General features: G+C 35.0%; 1 protein-coding gene across 9 annotated transcripts in view; it reads right to left on the bottom strand.

The window, feature by feature from the left end:
- Nucleotides 1-18,749, bottom strand: part of METTL25 (methyltransferase like 25) — a 155,026-nt gene that overhangs the window by 77,693 nt on the left and 58,584 nt on the right. For all 9 annotated transcript variants that reach the window (XM_081822158.1, XM_081822156.1, XM_081822160.1 and 6 more), the window contains exons 6-8: nt 17,072-17,166; nt 14,394-14,423; nt 9,882-9,955 (exon numbers count right to left, since the gene is read on the bottom strand). In XM_081822158.1, the coding sequence (XP_081678284.1) occupies nt 9,882-9,955; nt 14,394-14,423; nt 17,072-17,166 (199 nt within the window). The remainder of the gene's footprint in view (nt 1-9,881; nt 9,956-14,393; nt 14,424-17,071; nt 17,167-18,749) is intronic.

Raw genomic sequence — 18,749 nt, 5'->3', positions numbered from 1 at the left:
TACTGTGGACCTAACTCAAGGTATGAGTGGTGTGCCTGGCCAATGGAGTCCTCCTCCTAGGGCAGGCTATGAACTTTAACTTTTGTCTCACAGAACTGTTACTCTATTGAAAGCTGTGCTCACCTTCTCTGTCTACTTTGTTAACTGTTAGACAGCTGCCTTTTCAAGAACTGGCAGATGCTTCTGGGGAAATGCAGCCCCAGAAGAAGCTGGGCTTATCTCTCTTGATTCCCATCTTCTCCTAGGTATTTGCCCTATAGTTTTTGTTGTTGTTTTTACCATTAAGAAGTATTTTAACATTTAATTTTGACTTAACAACATACAGTGGCCTGATTTTTTATAAGTGTCTTAGAAAAGGATTCACTTCAAGTATGAATAAACTAATTTCATAAGATACATGGTGACATTCAAGTACCCACATAAACACAGAACTTATCTTTTTTCCCTAGTTTTATTGGGAAATAATTAGCATACAAGTTTAAGGTGTATAGCAGGATGGTTTGATTTACATATATTATGAAATGATTATCACAATAGGTTCAGCTATAACATCCATCTTCTCATATACATTTAAAAAAGAAAAAAAAGGAAAAATTCCTCTTAGGATGAGAACTCTTAGGATTTACTCTCTTAACAACTTTTCTATATATCATATAGCAGTGTTAGGTATAGTCATTGTGTTGTACATTATATGCATAGTACTTATTTATCTTATAACCTAGAGTTTGTACCATATAGTCACCTCCCTCCAATTCCCCATCCCCCTGCCCTCTGCCCTTGGTAACCGCAGGTCTGACTTCTTTCTATAAATTTGGTGGTTTTGTTTATATTTGCTTTTGTTTTGAGATTCCACATATAAGTGAGATCATACAATATTTGTCCTTTTCTGTCTTATTTCACTTAGCATAATGCCTTCAGGTCCACTCATATTATTGCATATGATAAGATTTCCTCATTTTATGATGGCTGAATAACATTCCATTATCCCTTCATCCATTGAAGGACACTTAGGTTGTTTCTATATCTTAGCTATGGTAAATAATGATGCTATGAACATAGGGGTGCAGATATCTTTTTGAGTTGGTATATTCATTTCCTTCAGATATATTACCAAAGGTGAGAATGCTGGATCATCTGGTAGTTTTATTTTTGATTTTTTTGAGGATTCTCTATGCTGTTTTCAACAGTGGTTGTATTGTACCAATTTATAATTCCACCAACAGTGCACAAGGGTTCCCTTTTGTCCATATCCACGCCAACATGGTATCTCTTATCTTTTTGATGAAGGCCATTCCAACAAGTGTGAGGTGATCTCATTGTGGTTTTCTTTTATTAAATATTTACTTACTTATTTGAGAGAGAGTGCGTGTGAGAGGAGGGGAGGGGCAGAGAGAGAAAGGGAGAGAGAGAAACTCAAGCAGACTCCACACTGAGCATAGAGCTGATGCAGGGCTTGATCTCACAACCCTGAGATCGTGAACTGAGCCAAAATCAAGCTGGACACTTAACTGACTGAGCCACTTAGGCACCCCAATCTCATTGTGGTTTTAATTTGCATTTCCTAATGACTAGTAATGTTGAGCATCTTTTCATGTACTTGTTGGCCTTTTGTCTATCTTTGGAAAAATGTCTATTCAGGACCTTTGTCCATTAAAAGTTTTGTTGTTTTGTTATCAAGTTGTATGAGTTCTTTATATAACAGATATATGGTTTGCAAATATATTTTCCCATTCTGTAGGGTTTTTTTCACTTTGTAGATGGTTTATTGTGCTGTGCAGAAGCTTTTTAGTTTGATATGGTCTCATTTGTTTATTTTTTATTTTGTTGCTTGTACTTTAGGTGTCATAACAAAAAAATCATTACCAACACCCATGTCAAGGAGCTTTATTCCTACGTTTTGTCAGGAGTTTCATGGTTTCAGGTTTTACACTTACGTCTTTAACCCATTTTGAGTTAATTTTTGTGGGTGGTGTAAGATATGGGTCCAGTTTCATTCTTTTCCGTGTGAATATCCAGTTATCCCTGCACCATTTATTGAAGAGACTGTCTTTTCTCCATTGGGTATTCCTGGCTCCCTTGTGAAATATTAATCAATTATATATGCTTCAGTTTATTTCTAGGCTCTCAGTTCTGTTCCACTGGTCTATTGGTCTGTTTTTATGCCAGTACCATCTTGTTTTGATGAGTACAGCTTGAAAGCAGGAAGTGTGATCTCTCCTGCTTTGTTATTCTTTCTCAGGAATTCTCTGGCTACTCAGGGTCTTTTGTGATTCCATATAAATTTTAGGATAAGTTATTGGAATCTTGATAGGGATTGCACTGAATCTAGATGGCTTTTTGTAGTATTTACATTTTAACACTATTAATTCTTCCAATCTATGGACACAGGATATCTTTTCATTTATTTGTGTCTTCCTTGATTTCTTTCATCAGTGTTTTGTAGTTTTCAGAGTAGAGATCTTTCACACTCTTGGTTAAATTTATTCCTATTTTATTGTTTTTGATACTGTTGTATTTGCATTTCCCTAAGTTTCTTTAATTCTTTGTCAGAGAAGTCATTGTTAGGGTATAGAAACACTACTGATTTTTATATGTTAATTTTGTATCCTGCAACTTTATTGAATTCAGTTTCTTTCACTGAATCTTTAGGATTTTTTATATATAAAATCATGTCATCTGCAAATAGAGACAATTTTACTTTTTCTTTTCCAATTCTGATTCCTTTTATTTCTTTTTCTTGCTTGATTGCTCTAACTAGTACTTCTAGTACCATGTTGAAATGGAGTGGTGAGAGTGGGCATCCTTCTTTTATTCCTCATGTTAGCAGAAAAGCTTTCTACTTTTACCACTGAGTATGATATTAGCTGTGGGTCTGCCATCTATGACTTTTATTATGCTGAGATAAATGCCTTCTATGCTGAACTTGTTAAGAGTTTATTATAAATGGATGCTGAATTTTGTCAAATGTGTTTTCTGTGTCTATTTACATGATCATGACTCTTCCATTCTATTAATATATCACATTGATTGGTTAGCATATGTTGAGCCATCCTTGTATCTCTAGGATAAATCCCACTTGATAATGGCAAATGGTCCTTTTAATTAATATGCTACTGAATTTCGTTTGGTAGTATTTTACTGAGAATTTTTATATCTATACTCATCAGGGATATTGGCAAATAGTTTTCTTTTCAACAGTGTCTTTTTTCTGGTTTTAGTATCAGGATAATGCTGGCCTCATAAAATAAGTTTGGGAATGTTCCCTCCTTTTGGATTTTTTAGAAAGTTTGAGAAGAATTGATGCTAATTCCTCTTTAAATGTTTCATAAAAGGGGAACCTGGGTGACTCAGTCAGTTAAGCATCTGACTCTTGGTTTCAGCTCAGGTCATGATTTCAGGGTGGTGGGATCGAATCCCATGTCTGGTTCTGTGCTCAGCACAGAGTTACTTGGGATTCCCTCTCGCCCTCTCCCTCTGCCCCTCCCCCCACTCATGTGTTTGCTCACTTGTGCACACTCTCTCTCTAAAATACATACATAAGTAAAATCTTTAAAAATAAATCAATAAATGTTTCTTAAAACATCACCAGTGAAGACAGTTGGTCCTGGGGCTTTCTTCATTGAGAGGTTTTGATTATTGATTCAATCTCCTTACTGGTAATTAGTCTATTCAGACTTTCTGTTTCTTCCTGATTCAGTCTTCATTAAGTTGTATGTTTATAATTTTTCCATTTTCTAAGTTGTCCAGTTTGTTGGCATATAGTTGTTCATAGTAGCCTCTTTTGATCCTTGAATTTCTGTGGTATCAGTTGTAATGCTTCCTTTTTCATTTGTAACTTTTATTGATTTGGGTCCTTTCTCTTTTTTTCCTTAGTTATTCTAGCTAAATGTTTGTCAATTTTGGGGGTGTCTGGGTGGCTCAGTCAGTTAAGTGTCTGATTCTTGATTTCGGCTCAGGTCATGATTTCAGGGTTGTGAGATTAAGCCCCGCTCTGCTCTGTGTGTAGAGCCTGCTTAAGAGTCTCTTTCCTTCTCCCTTCCTGACTCCCAGCTCTCTCTCTCAATCTCCCCCTCAAAAAAATGGTCTGTCAATGTTGTTTACCTTTTCAAAGAACCAACTCTCAGCTTGTTCTATTCTTTTTCTGTTCTCTATTTTACTTCTTTCTGTTTTAATATTTATTAGTTCTTTTCTTCTAACTTTGGGCTCAATTTGTTCTTTTTATAGTTCCTTAAATCAGAGGTAGGGTATTTGGGATCTTTCTTGTTTCTTAATATAGGCATTTATTGCTAAGAACTTTCCTCTTAGAACTGTTTTCACTGCATCCTGTAAGATCTGGTATATGTTGTATTTCCATTTTTATCTATTTCAAGAAACCTTTTAATATCTTCTTTGATATTAATTTTCATGTATTTGTGAATTTTCCAGTTTTCAATTTTCAGATTTCTAATTTTATGCCATTGGGGTCAGAGGAGACACTTTGTATGATTTCAGTCTTCTTGAATTTGCTAAGTCTTGTTTTGTGGCCTAACATATGATCTACCCTAGAAAATGTTTCATATGCACTTGAAAAGTATGTCTATTTTGCTGTTGTTGAATAGAATGTTCTGTACATGTCTGTTAACTCCATTTGACCTAGAAGGTTCAAATTTGCTGTTTTCTTATTGCTTCTCTATCTGAATAATGTGCCCAATATTGGAGCACTTACATATATAATGTTCCTGTATGTCCATTCAAAGAACTCTTATTTAGCATTCCTTATGAGGCAGATCGAGTGGCAAAGAGCTCCTTCAGCTTTTGTTTGTTTAGAAAAGACTTTATCCCTTCTTTGTTTCTGATGGACAGCTTTGCCAGGTATAGAATTCTTGTCTGACAGTTATTTTCTTTCAATATGTCATTCCATTCTCTCCTGGCCTGAAAAGTTTCTGTTGAGAAATCTGCCAACATTCTTACGGGAGGCTATAACTTGTATATAACCCCTCTCTTGTTGCTCCTAAAATTCTTTGTCTTTGACTTCTGACAACTTAATTATGTCTTATAGTGCTACCTGGGTTCAACCTATATGAATTCCTTTGGATCTCATGGATCAGGATGTCCTTTTCTCTCACCAGGTTTGAGAAGTTTTCAGCCATTGTTGCCTTAAATATATTTTCTTTTTTTTTTTTTTTTTGCCATTGTTGCCTTAAATATATTTTCTGTCCCTTTGTTTCTGATCTGGAATTCTTATAATACTAACATTGTTTCTTTTCAATATGTTCCATTTTACCATAGGCTTTCCTCATTCTTTTCACTTTTTGCTTCTCTGACTGGGTAATTTCTAATGTCCTATCCTCTAGGTCACTGATTCTTCCTTCTGTATGGATAAGTCTACTTTTGAAACTCTCTACTGAATTCTTCTGTTCAATTATCATATAGTAGACCCTTGAACACCATGGAGTAAAGGGTAATGACCTCCCATGCAGTTGAAAATCCATGTATAACTTTTGACTCCCCCACTCAAAATATAACTACTAATAGTCTACTATTGACTGAAGCCTTACTTATAACATAAACAGTTGATCAAAACATATTTTATATTTTATATGTATTGTATACTGTATTCTTACAATAAAGTAGGCTTGAGAAAAAATGTTATTAAGGAAGTCATAAGGAAAATACATTTACAGTACTGTACTGTATTTATCAAAAAAAAAATCTGTGTATAAGTGAATCTGTGCAGTTCAAACCCATGTTGTTCAAGGGTCAACTGTACTTTTCAACCCCAGGATTTTTTTTTTTTTGGATGGCTGCTTTTTCCTTGTCAAAATTCTCATTTTGTTCATGCATTGCTTTCTGAATTTTGTTTGTGTTTTCTTGCAGTTCACTAAATTTCCTTAAGAGGATTACTTTGAATTCTTTGACAATTCTTAGATCTCCATTTCTTTAAGATCAGTTATTAGAACTTTATTAGTTTCCTTTGGTGGCATACTTATCTGATTTTTCATGATCCTTGATTCCTTATGTTGTTATTTGAGCACTGGAGTAACTGGGCTCCTCTTTTAGACTTTACAAGTTTTCTTTGATAGAGACTGTTTTTTTACCAGTCAGCTCAATTTGGGTTTCTGGGTTTGTCTACTGCTAACATCCACAGGTAGCAGGGACTGCTATTATGGTCTATTTTGGGGTGAGGCAACCGTTCAAGCTCTGAGGATGGGGACGGGGAGTGTGCCTCTGGTTGAGAATAGTTGGATAGGAATGTTGGCTTGGTTCTCGACTTGAGTGAGGCTGTGGAATGGATTCCATGATTGCCTGGATTCTCTAGTCATGCTTACTAGATGGTTAGTACTTGGTACTATATTCAGTAGTATATGGGGCTATGAATTAACTTCCTTGCCGTGGCAGGGAAGCAGGATAAGACCCAGGGCCTATATAGCTCATTGTTTGGGGACCCAAATCAGGCCAGAGTGTGCACAGAATTCCCTGGTCAGGTGACGTCACTGGTTTTGTTCTGCAGGTAAGGGATGACATGGGCAGTGCTCTCTGTTCAAGTACTACTTTAAGTAGGGCTGTTGAATGGGCTATGAAGCTTCCTGTGTGTTCTGGTTAGGTTCCCAGGTTGGACAGGCTGAAGGCTGTATTCAGTAATGAGTGGGTCTATGAATTAGATTCCTTGCCCAGGTGCAGTGAGAGAAGCAACTCTAAAGCTGGAGAGCTCTGGAGCTCCCTGGGGTCTAGTGGTTAGGATACGGTGCTCTCTAAAATTGGGAAAGCTCTTTGTTGTCTTAACTCAAGCCAACCTGCACCCCAAGTTTCCTAGCTGAAGAGGGCCACTGGCTTTGCTTTGTAAACTATTGACTTTGCCTTTCTCTAGACTCAAGCATTGCTGGACCACACACCTTCCAGGAGTTGTTGCCAGCCCTTTTGGTCAGATGGGCTAAAAGACACATTCCACAGTGGTATTATGTGTCAGCTCCCTTAACTGGGCAGGAGGGAAGAGGCTACTCCAGGCTACTCTCCAAATTTTCCAATATTCTCCTATTTCCCAAATAGGCTCTCCAGTTGGGAAGGGCTGAGAGCTACCACCACCCTTGGCTATAAATTAATCTTCCTGCCTGTGCATAATAAAAGAATCCTTCATACTTGGTACTGGATTTGCTCTGGGGCTGATCAGCTCTGCCAGCCTGCCTCCTGGCTGGAGTACCACTGAGCTTCCAGAAGTTGTAGCCAATGCTTATGCTCACTGGGACCAGAAGATACTCTCAACAGTGGGTGGGGCTGTAACTCAGCTCCCTGCTTGGGAGTGGAGCAAACCAGGCTCTAGAGATGGCAAAACTCCTCATCTGAGGATCTAATTCAGTCAGATGTGCACCCCACTGAGTTTCCTGGTCAGAGTGAGCCCCTGACTTGGTTTTGCAGATGAGCAAATCCACCAGTTGGGATTATTACTTGGGCACTACAGGTATGAACTTGGTCTGCCAATATCCATGTGCTGATTATTGCAAGCCCCTTCCCCTTCTCCATCCCAGTCAGATTCTCAGTGGTTGAGCCCCACAGACTTCCCTGCAATAACTGTGGGGCAAGATCAGAGTATGGGCTTTCATAAAGTAACCCCCAATGTTGGTGGGGTGGCTGTGCTCCCTGGGTTCTTTTCCCACTGGAGGAACCAGAAGCTCAGGGGAGACCTCTCCATGTGCTGCTGCACTAGCCTGAAGGGAGACACAATGTGGTCAACATGTAGCTGCTTCTCTTGCCCTTCTGATGAAGTCTATCTTGGTCTCTGAGGTAGAGGAAGGTGCAAAGCCTCACCCCCATGTTCTAGGATTCTTTCAGTGGTGTCTTGTTTTTTAATAGCCGTTAGTTGTTCTTGTGGGGGGGAGGCACAAAGTCAGGAACAACCTATGTTGTCATCTTAGTGAAATCACTCCCTGCCCTGTAATTCTTAACTTTCTTGATAGGTCTCTGATGTTCTCAAACCAATTAAAAACAAATACGCACACATGCGTACACACACACACACACACACCTTCAATGTTTTTCACTTTTCTCAGAAGGAGAGTTGGTTCTAATGATCTAGTCTGCCATTATTGGAAATGGGTTTCTATCACTGTCTTTGTTTTTTGCACATGCTATCCTGACTAGAATATAAAATATTTCTGTGTGGACAATATATCCTATGCATTCAGAACCTAACAGGCTGCCTGTCATACAATAATTGGAAAAATAACAATGTGTAAGTCTTGGCAACTAATGAGAATATGTGGCCTGATGATGGAAGAAGAATAAAATTAAATATAACTAAGATTTCTAAAGCTTGACTTTAGAAATGGTCATGGCATTCCTAGGTTTAATAAAAGAAGTCAAGAGAAGAAAGAAAGAGGAGCAGAATTGGTGGGAAGTTGACTTTGGTTTTTGGATATGCTGAATTTGATGTATCGGTAAGGTACTTAAGTGAAAGCGGTGGGAATAGATACCTGATTCCAGGTATCAGTTGTCAGGGTAATTCCTAAGAGAAAGGAAATATTAAGAGAAAGGAGCTGAATATAAAAATATTAGAGAACGTCTAACTATATGTAGGAGGTTAAGTAAGAGGAAGAACCTTTCAGTAAATAGAAGGATGTGCACAGCAGGAAAAAGAAACTCAGAATGCCACTTAATGGAAGAAAAGGAGGACAAGAGTTGGGAGAAAAAAACAATTATTAAATGGTCAAATGTGGCTAAAAGGTCAATCAGGCTCTGGAATGAAAGAAGTCTTATAATACATACATACCATCTATCTTCTAAGTAGTAAAAGAAGGCAGGAACGTGGAAGGCTGGAGGGTGTTTAATTTTTAAGTGAGAAAAAAAATTCAGAAAAGAATGGAGACAATTTTAAGTTGTCAATAGAGGAATAAAAAAATTTATAAAGAGATTTGAGGTCTCAAAAGAGGCAGGCAGTCAATATTTGCAAAATTATGTGACTTTTTTCCACCAGGTTAGTATCTTGTGGTGAACTCAAGAGAGGGAACTACTTTTCAGGAAAACATGAGAAATTCACTTGCAGACAATTTTGAAGATTGGTAAACATGGAAAAGAGAATGGAGTCTGCAAGCAGATTTGGGAGTTATCTACACAGAAATGATAGTTTAAAACAATGGTATATGTAGTATTTATATGTCATAATTTCTATCAGTAAAAAAATGGTTATTTTCTCTCTTACAGAGAAATAATAACTAATCCAAAAATAGTTTCTATCTCGGTTAGTAAGTGTGGATTTGTTTTTGAGAACCTTAAAATTGTCCTATTTTAACTTGAAGAATAATCCTATTACAACCAAATGGTTATCAGAATCCTAAAATTGTAATTAGCAAGAGGATATTCATGAAACTTGCCAGAAATGTGAATGTAAGCTTGAGTACAGCAGTTACTGAACCAATATTATGGAAAAATTCTCCCATCTCTGCCTGTCTGTGCAATGCATTATTTGGAAAAAAAGACAAAACATATGCAGGGCTACTATTTTACCAGTAATACAATGGCCACAACTGTTTATCATCAATTTCTGTTCTCATTAGCTACGAGTTTAAGCTGTATTGGTTGTAAAACATTTTAAATATAACTCTTGTTCATATGCTAAGTCACTGAATTACTTATATATAACATTTCAATGCTTCTAAAATTCTAAATTACAATTGACACAGACTACTTTACCATTACACCAACTCTTTGGGACAAAAAGGAATCATTAGCGTCCCCACTTTAATAATGATTAAGCTAAGATACAGCTGCTGCATACTTCTTTGTTACTACTCACATTATGCTCAAATTCAAAGCTTCTTCCAACAGTAACAGTGACCCTGAATAAATTCACCTGGGCTAAAAGTCATTTCATTTACAAGACAACATAGTTATTATTAAAATTTTCATACCATTTGGTGATGCCATAACATTCTTTAATAATATCCTGAAGGACGGCTCGATAGAAGAGTGATTCGGTAGGCAGCTGAAAAAAATGTAGATATATATATGAGCACAAGAAACAAAAAACATAAATTGAATCAATACTAGAGAGTCAGGACCATAAGTGAATGTTAGAAACCTGACTTTGTTACAAAACATAGAGGACACTTTAAAAATTTTTTCATTCTAAGTTACATTAACACCCTGTGGCTAAAATTCACTGAGAAAGTATTCTGCATGAAAATAGAAGAAACTATAAGAGAAATGGTAGTGAGTGAGGAAGAAAAAGCAAAATCAAAGAAAAATGAGCTAATGTCCCAAATGGAGTGCCGTTCAATTTAAAATGTGGAAATAAATTTTCACGACCAGCCAAATCAGCTCTGGAGCCTGTAAGAGAGCAGTCAGGTAGAATACGTGCAAAAGAGAAGAAAACGTGGATTTGTCCTAATGGCGGTGGAACAGAGATAGTATCATTTAGGATTCACACCTGCAAAGAGAAGGTACTATTCTAAGGACATTCTAAAAATATGTCTGAGCTCTGAAAGATCATAGCATTGGCTACTGTTGAGTTGAAAAGGATACGCTTTTTGTCTTTTAGAAAGGACATAGGATCAGGTATCCATGAATGTTTTCCAAAGGAAAGAAGGTATGGCTGAAAAGAAAGGCCCCAGTGAAACATAATTTTGAAGAAGTAGAAGGTAAAAAAAAAAGTACTACACATAAAATAAAACACTTCACTGAAAAAATGGAAGTGGTACTCAAACTAAGAAACTACAAAAGTCACCCAAACTCCATCCATATCCCCCTGGACCTCTTAATATTGACAGTGTAAATAAATCTAACATGAAATATCAAATATTGTCAGCAACAACCCTAGTTCCATGCCAAGTTACTAATGGAAAAAAAAAAAAAAAAGGAAAGAAAAATGAGCCAGAGTAGCGGGAGGTCAACAATATTGTATGGTTCTGAAAAGTCTAATAAGGTGAAAACTCCAAACTATGCAGTGATTGGTAAAGTTTTAAAGACAGAGGTCATTAGACTGTATATATTCCCTGAGTTATCCTTTTGTAACTTTTATTCTCCTTCCTAGCACAGAATTGTTATTTTCATCTGTTTTCAACTAAAATATGTTCGGATTCAGATGGAGTTTAGCACAAAATAAAATCTTGCCTGTGTGCTCAGGCAGAAAACTTAACTCTACTGCTCCTATCCTCATCTGACCGCAAGTTCCTACACTGTGGGCCCCTGGTGCTGAAACTACAAAAAAACACAAATTGGGGAGTTGAGGGTCAACCAACCATTATTTCTTGGGTCTTGTCACTGGACAATGTCTGACTTGCAGGATCTTGATAGAACACTTGGAAAGAACACACGTTATATCCTTTCTGGATGGTGGGAATAGTGGGGAGGGTGATTCTAGTCAGAAATGGTGTTAGGAATACCACAGTCCCCAGTTCAGCTCTTAAAATAACATACTGACAGCAGACATTCATACATACTTGAGTGCCCACAGTAAAATTTATAACCTTCAAAAGACACACTTCTTATATAATATCTCTTTCTAAATACAACTCCTTGACTTAAGACAAACTGATTTCTAAACTTTTTTTCTGGAAGACTGCTCCAAAACATTTCATTCTAAATTTCCCATCTCCGGATATACTTTCTTTCTTTCTTTTTTTTTTTTTAAATTTATTTATTTGACAGAGAGAGAGCACAAGTAGGCAGAGTGGCAGGCAGAGGGAAAGGGAAAAGCAGGCTCTCTGCTGAGCAGGGAGCCTAATGCGGGGCTTAATCCCAGGACCCTGGGATCATGACCTGAGCCGAAGGCAGCTGCTTAACCAACTGAGCCACCCAGGCACCCCTTGATATACTTTCATTTGGCATTTTTTCATCTTGAGTAATTCTTTTTTGCAGTACTAAAAATCTCTATCATCTGTCCCTCACATCTCCCCAAATCCCTTCAGTTTTCTCACAAAAATGCTGAAATCCCCTTTCATACATTAACACCTATTGTTCTATTGAAATTCAAGGCATTCTGGGAAATATATTATTACATGAAGTAAAATATTAGCATTAGTATTATAAATGCTTACGAAGTTCTTAATTTTTTATTTGGTTAAGCTATATAATAAATAGGAAGTTTAATTTTATGTAAATTTTATATGAAACTCTAAAAATAGAGCTGGTATCTGAACCAAGCCTAGCTCAGATGTCCCTGTACCAAGCCATAATGCTATTTTGCCTCTTGGACACTTGGGCAGGGATGAGGTATCATTAGTTTTATTATGTACTTCATTTAGGGAAAAAAAATCTTAAAAATATGGTGTGCCTGGGTGGCTCAGTCAGTTAAGGGGCTGACCCTTGACTTCGGCTCAGGTCATGATCTCAGGGTCCTGGAATTAAGCCCCATGTCCAGCTCCATGCTCAGTGGGGAGTCTGCTTAAGGATTCTTTTTCTCCCTCTCCCCTTCCCTCTGCTCTTTCTCTCTCTCTAAAAACAAAAACCAAAAAACTCTTAAAAATAAAGCTTTCCATTCCCTGCCTTTGAGAAAAATTATATAAATGGTAGCAAGATAATTTAGAAATAAATGTATATTTATATTGTTATTAAAAACTGGTTGAAGACGACAAAAAGAAAAAAAACAAGAAATGCATTTAAACAAGAGATTATACAGAAATGCATACAGAAATACAAACAGGATAGAATAAATCATCATTCCCAAGTTATCCTGAGTAAATAAGAGCTTTACAGCTGTCTCCTAAGAGAAAGGGAAGAGAGTTATGAAGTACCTTCAAATGTGCATTCCTGGAGTAACTAGGACTATCCATCCTGGTAAATACGTACTGGGGGTAAGTGGGAAGGGAATCAACAGCTCCCCACCCCTGTCTGTCTGACTATTCCAAGAATAAACTGGATGTGGCTCAGAGTTTACTTTCCTTCACAAGTGATAAATCAACTTAACACTTTAATGCATTTTAAATGGGAGGGAGCAAAAAGAGCACACCCTTAAAGTATATTATCTTAGGCATGCATTTTACAGGTCTAGTGGAAAGGGCTCTAAGCTGGAAGTCAGTACTCTGCAATTAATTAAGGGAGCTAGAATGCACTATTAAACTTCTGCTGTTCTGCTGTGTATCATGTTCTCATGTAAGTTTGGGATAATACCCAACTTATAAGATTACTGTAAACATGACTAAGCACTTGGGAAATTGAAAAATACCACAAAAATGCACAGGAACATTATTATGATAAAGTCTCTTTCCTCTTCCATATCCCTAGGGAACCACTAGGTTGATATGCAATATAGCTTTTAACTGCAAACCAGGAGTTTGAGACTAAAGCCCACACACCTAAACAATATGTTCTAATGCCTTTAAAAAATCAGTTTTTATCAACTTTTAGATAGGTACAATGAATACATTTTTTAATGAGATTATGGTTGTTATGCAGAGTTAAGTCTTTATCTTTTCCATTGATAAGAGTTTCTAGAGATTTATTTTTTAATTTTTTTTTTTAAAGATTGTATTTATTTATTTGACAGAGAGAGAGAGACACAGCAAGAGAGGGAACACAAGCGGAGGGGAGAGAGAAGGAGAAGCAGACTCCCCACCGAGGAGGGAGCCCAATGCGGGGCTCGATCCCAGGGCTCTGGGACCATGACCAGAGCCAAAGGCAGACACCCAACGACTGAGCCACCCAGGCACCCCCAATGAATACATTTTTTAAAGAAAGTTCTTAGCATCATGCCTGGCCCAGGCATGATTAAATACTCAGTAAATGATATTTGTTGCTATTGTCATTTTCAAAGTATTATTTTTAAAAATTTAAATTGGCATATTAACATTCCTTAAAAAAAAAGCAAAAAAGAGATTTCTAAAATTTAGGTCTAACAAGAAAAATCTTGTGAAAAGCTTAAAAAGAATTCTTAAAAATTTTTTAGAAATTCCCAATATGTTTCATGAATTATAAGGTAGAGGATAAGGCAATTACACAGATATTCTGGGGATACATTTAACTTGTTTATATGTGCAAGCCCATTTGGCTATTTCAACTAATGACTAATCAAGTAAAATAAGGAAAAGAGTTAAAAAAAACAAAACAAAATGTGTGTTTTGGACTATAGGTAAAAAATAAACTGAATGCTATATCATGTTTACCTTTGCTTGAACTAAGTCCATAAAAGCCTAATAGTCAGCAACAGCAGTCTTTAGAAATATTTATAGACTGTTTATTATGAAGAAATGAGACATTAGTACAAGAAAATAATGTAGAAGTTTTCTTAAAAGTTCAATTTACTTTTTCTGAAAGTTCACTTCTCTTTTAAAGTAAACTTACAGAAAATGTATAAATTTGAATATGAAGAGGTGATATTTATTAAAAGCCATCAGGTTTTAAGTTCATCAGCAGGTCAAGTACGAAGAGTACTTTAAGGAACCATCATGTCCATCTGCTATATTAGAGTAAACATTCTTACTTACCCCTTGGCCAACTGCAACTCGTTCCAATGCCTTTGGAGAAAAAATAAAGAGAAAAAGATAAGACAGAGACTGCTCATATATTTAGTCTTACCTTATAAGACTTATAAACACACTGTATAAGGGCTTATAAAAGTGACATTAAAAAAGATTAATTGATAACATGTAAGTTTATACATTTAAAAGTGTTAATATCATTAAGGAATGTTAACCGGTATACCTGTATAATTTAGGGTTGATTTATAATGATGTGTGTCATGTACACAAGCACAAACATACCTCAACTGTATACACTCCTTCAATTTTAGAAAAAATAAGAAAACGAAATGAAATAACATGCTCTTGGCTCACTTTTAGTTTAGCTAAAACAATCAAATAAATCCAAAACTATTATTTTTTTAATCTAAAGCTATTATTATGTGTGTGTATATACAACTTTTAACTTATTTTCATCTAATTTTTTATAAACGTAGTTTCATATTTTATTATAGAAGGTAATATTGAACAGATTGTATTTTAAAACTTAGTTTAGAAAAGTATGTATAGTTTTGATCTGCCTGGTCTGCAATTCAAATCAAATTCACATATGATCAAGTGCCCAGTAGAAAAGAAAGTAATACATATTTTTATAATTTTATACATAGCTAGTTTTTATATTTATATTTATTTAAGATCCAGAACATTTTTAGAAAATATTTCCTAATATTTCTAATAAATACTCACAATCCAACATATATGAAAGGTTATATGAAAGATTTGCCATAATTTAAATATGGAATAGAGGCTTCTAAAACTTTCATTTTTTAAGAGACATAAATTTCCACACTTACGTAGTTTATATTTATATATTATATATAACTGATTTATATATATTATTTATAACTGAATTACATTAAAATATTTTAATATTTATATTTTTTAAATTTTAAATAGTTCAAACACAAAGAAGTAAAATATAACAGATCTGCATATACTTCCTATTCCATTTTAAAAGACTCATATTCGCTTTAGATAGATGTTCTTCATAATCATATACTTGTTAGATATAGCTGAATCATATACTTCTAAGACTAATGGTAATTTACAGATTATCCTATATAAGTACAATTTTTTCAGCTACACAAGCTCACTGACAAGGTAAAGTACTTGCCACAAGTTGTATAGCTAGGTAGCAAGTGAGCAAGAAGTAAAACTTTGTTCTATGAACCCTGATTGACTTCTCCTGCCCTCATACCATGAAGATTTAGTGGGAAAATGAGTTCACTGTATAACAAGTTGCTTCACAGAAAGTGTTTGAAGAAAAAAATTGCAATTTTTCCATTGACTTGAAGGATACCTTCACTGAACATTTAAAGCCACAGATTTATGAATACAGGAGATATTATGTAATTTTCATATTAAATTAAACAACAGGCCCAGAATAAATTTATTATTGAAGAAAACACTGATTTTCATTTACAGTACTATTTGTGCTCATTTCAGATTAGATTTTTGTGTTATGGCTTTTGCTAAAAGACTGAACTGAATAAAGAAACAAGAATTTTTAATAAGTTGCTTGGTGTTGATAAAAGTATCTGCTTTTAGGTAAGTATAACTAGTTAAAAGTAGTCAATAACAAGACTACTTTTAGTATGTGTTGCTGATGAGGGATTTTAGAAATACAAATGATAAATTAGGATGACATAATAAAAGATAACCAGGTAGGTGATAAGAAGTTTCTTGCAAACATTAGTATTTTTCTTGGCCAATAAATAAAGATAATGAAGAAAATAAACCAAGTGTTTGTGTCATACTAATCTAAAATATTTTGCAGTTTTATCAGGGTTAAAGTATGCTGACAAGATTGTATTAATCTAATTAAAATTTTATCTCTGGTTAGTACCCTTAACAATTTATCTGAAAGCATCACCAGAAAGGTCTCATTCTCCTTTTTTAACCCCTAAGGCTTTGATTATTTGTGGAAAAGGTCAGGTATGGAACAAAAGGCAATAAAAAATGCACAAAAAAAATGTTCCTTAGCCTCCAAAAAAGAAGCCAAGGTAGCCAGGGACTGGGATGGAGCCAAGGAGAGGGGCATTCCATAGGAAGCTGACATCGGTCAGGAAAAGTTATTAAGTGCAGTGTGGTCTATAAATTCTATATTCTGAAATTTATTTTTCAAAAATGCTTTTTGTTTCTTTGAATGTTTATTTTCATAGCAACCACTTCTGTTTTATGAATGCAGTATATTCTTTTATCTAAGGGATATTAATAGCTATTTTACATTATTTTATTTTATTTTGTATAGTCTCCACTTCCACCAAGTTTCTTTTCTTCTGCTTATCTGATTTCTGTTCTTTCACGTTAGAAATTCTTTAGGTATCTAGAGATTCTTGGCTGTCTGCTGATAATTAAAATAGGGGTATCATAAACCTGATTAGAAGTATTATGCTCATGAGTGAGGACTGCTAATTGTGGGCTTCATCATAAAGATGACATGTGTCCTGCTTATTACCACAATGCATGTAAAGTAGTAGATAATGTTGTAAGGGCAAGTCATTTTTTTCTTAAAATTTGCAATGCACAAAAGCATTAATAATGATGCTCTGCAAAACTTGGCATTTAATTCATGATATTAGCCAACAATAATAAATTCTGCAACATCTGGATAAAGCTTAGTTCAGAAAAAAATATAATCATACCAAACATGCTGACATTCTGGCATTACGACCACAGCACCATCTCTCTTCCTTTAAATACTGGCACATTGGAAATCCCCACTTTTCTTGGGTACTTTCTGCAGATGGAAGAAAAATATGGATTATTTAAATAAGATTCTTCCTCTTTCAGTTAAAGTAAACAATCTATTAAGAAAGAAAAGCAGTCATTGAGAGTCAAACAGTAGTTAAACATGGAGGTAGTAATGTTTAACAGTTCATGCCAATCTGTTAATTAAAAGCATATTAATGTTATGAAAGTGGTATTTTCAACAACAGCTGTTTTGTGTTTAAGCTTTAGGTCTGATACTAACCAAATTGCCAAAATTATTTTTCTAAGATTTAGCAAAAGCAATTTAAAATGGAAGTACTCTTCATGTTCAGTGTAACTATAGGAAATAAGTAATGAGATACTGGACATTTACTGCTGACCTGATTAGATTTCTAAAAAAAAATGATTTGTTAAATGACATTTGGTAATTTATTATAGAACAATATTAATTCATCCCTAATAATGATGAAGCCTCAATTTTTTTTTCAGCCACTATATTCACTTTCCAGGAAAAGAACAGCTGTATAAGCTCTTCTTTTTCATTTTATTAACAGGCTGCAATATTTTCAATTGTGATCCAATTTGGCTCAGTTGCATATATGGTTTAAGTAACAACAACAAAAATCAACATTCACTGCTTAATCACACATATCTTTTGCCTAACTCACTTACAGAGTTGCATATGCAATTTGCGGATGTTCAAACCCTTAATGCAGAACTATTAATTACACAGGGATTTTGAAAAGGAAAACAAATTTCTTTTTTAAATTGAAGCCTAAAAAATAAGAGCTTAAATTTTATCAAGACTGTGACAATTTAAAGAAAAATACAAATTTTCTATTAGGTTAAAAAGTAAAAATAGAATTAAAACCTCGAAAACATAAAACACTTTAAAAGAAAATATTATTTAAAAAATAAATAAAAAGAAAATACTGTTGAAGTAGAATCCACTAGGTAAATTTCTCTGCTATGAAGGATCAGATGACTTTTGATTCAAATAGTGAAAGTTTAAATTTCATGCATATCATATGCCTGTGAGAGTGGTTTCTTTCAGTTCGTAAATTAAAATTTATAATAGACTTTACTGATAATCAGTTGGAAGATATGGACCTTTCCCTGGGAATATAAATAATAATAATGCTAGTGTTTATATAGCACTTAATATTGTGAGGCACTATTGTAAGTGCTTTAAATGTATTAACTAACTAGCTTTAGTCCCTACAGCAACTCTTTGAAATAGGTACACTATTATTCTCATGGCTTAGCTAGGGAAACTAAGCACAGGCAGGTTAAGTAAACTGCCTAAGTTGCAAAATCTAGCACATGGTGGGGTAGGATTTAAACAGAGGCAATCTGACTCCAGAGGCCATACTCTTAACCACCAAGCTATATAAACAATTTCAATTACACATGCACAGGACTTGTGGAGCCCTTGAAGCCCATCCAGGTCCTGGGGACCCTTGGACTACTTCCTCTAGTTCCAAGATGACTTGAAACAGCAGTTTGAGTTTTATTTAAGGCTTTATAATTTTACTAAGACATGATTACCACTAAATAAAAGAATTAGTGTAAGGTTTTTTTTTCTTCTTATAACCAAAAAGAGAAATATCT

The sequence above is a fragment of the Leptonychotes weddellii genome, chromosome 5 (assembly GCF_054177405.1).
Source record: "Leptonychotes weddellii isolate Sample4059 chromosome 5, ASM5417740v2, whole genome shotgun sequence".
NCBI classification, from domain to species: Eukaryota; Metazoa; Chordata; class Mammalia; order Carnivora; family Phocidae; genus Leptonychotes; species Leptonychotes weddellii.
The sequence above is the reverse complement of the archived record's forward strand: the minus strand, read 5'-3'. Positions and strand labels throughout refer to the sequence as shown.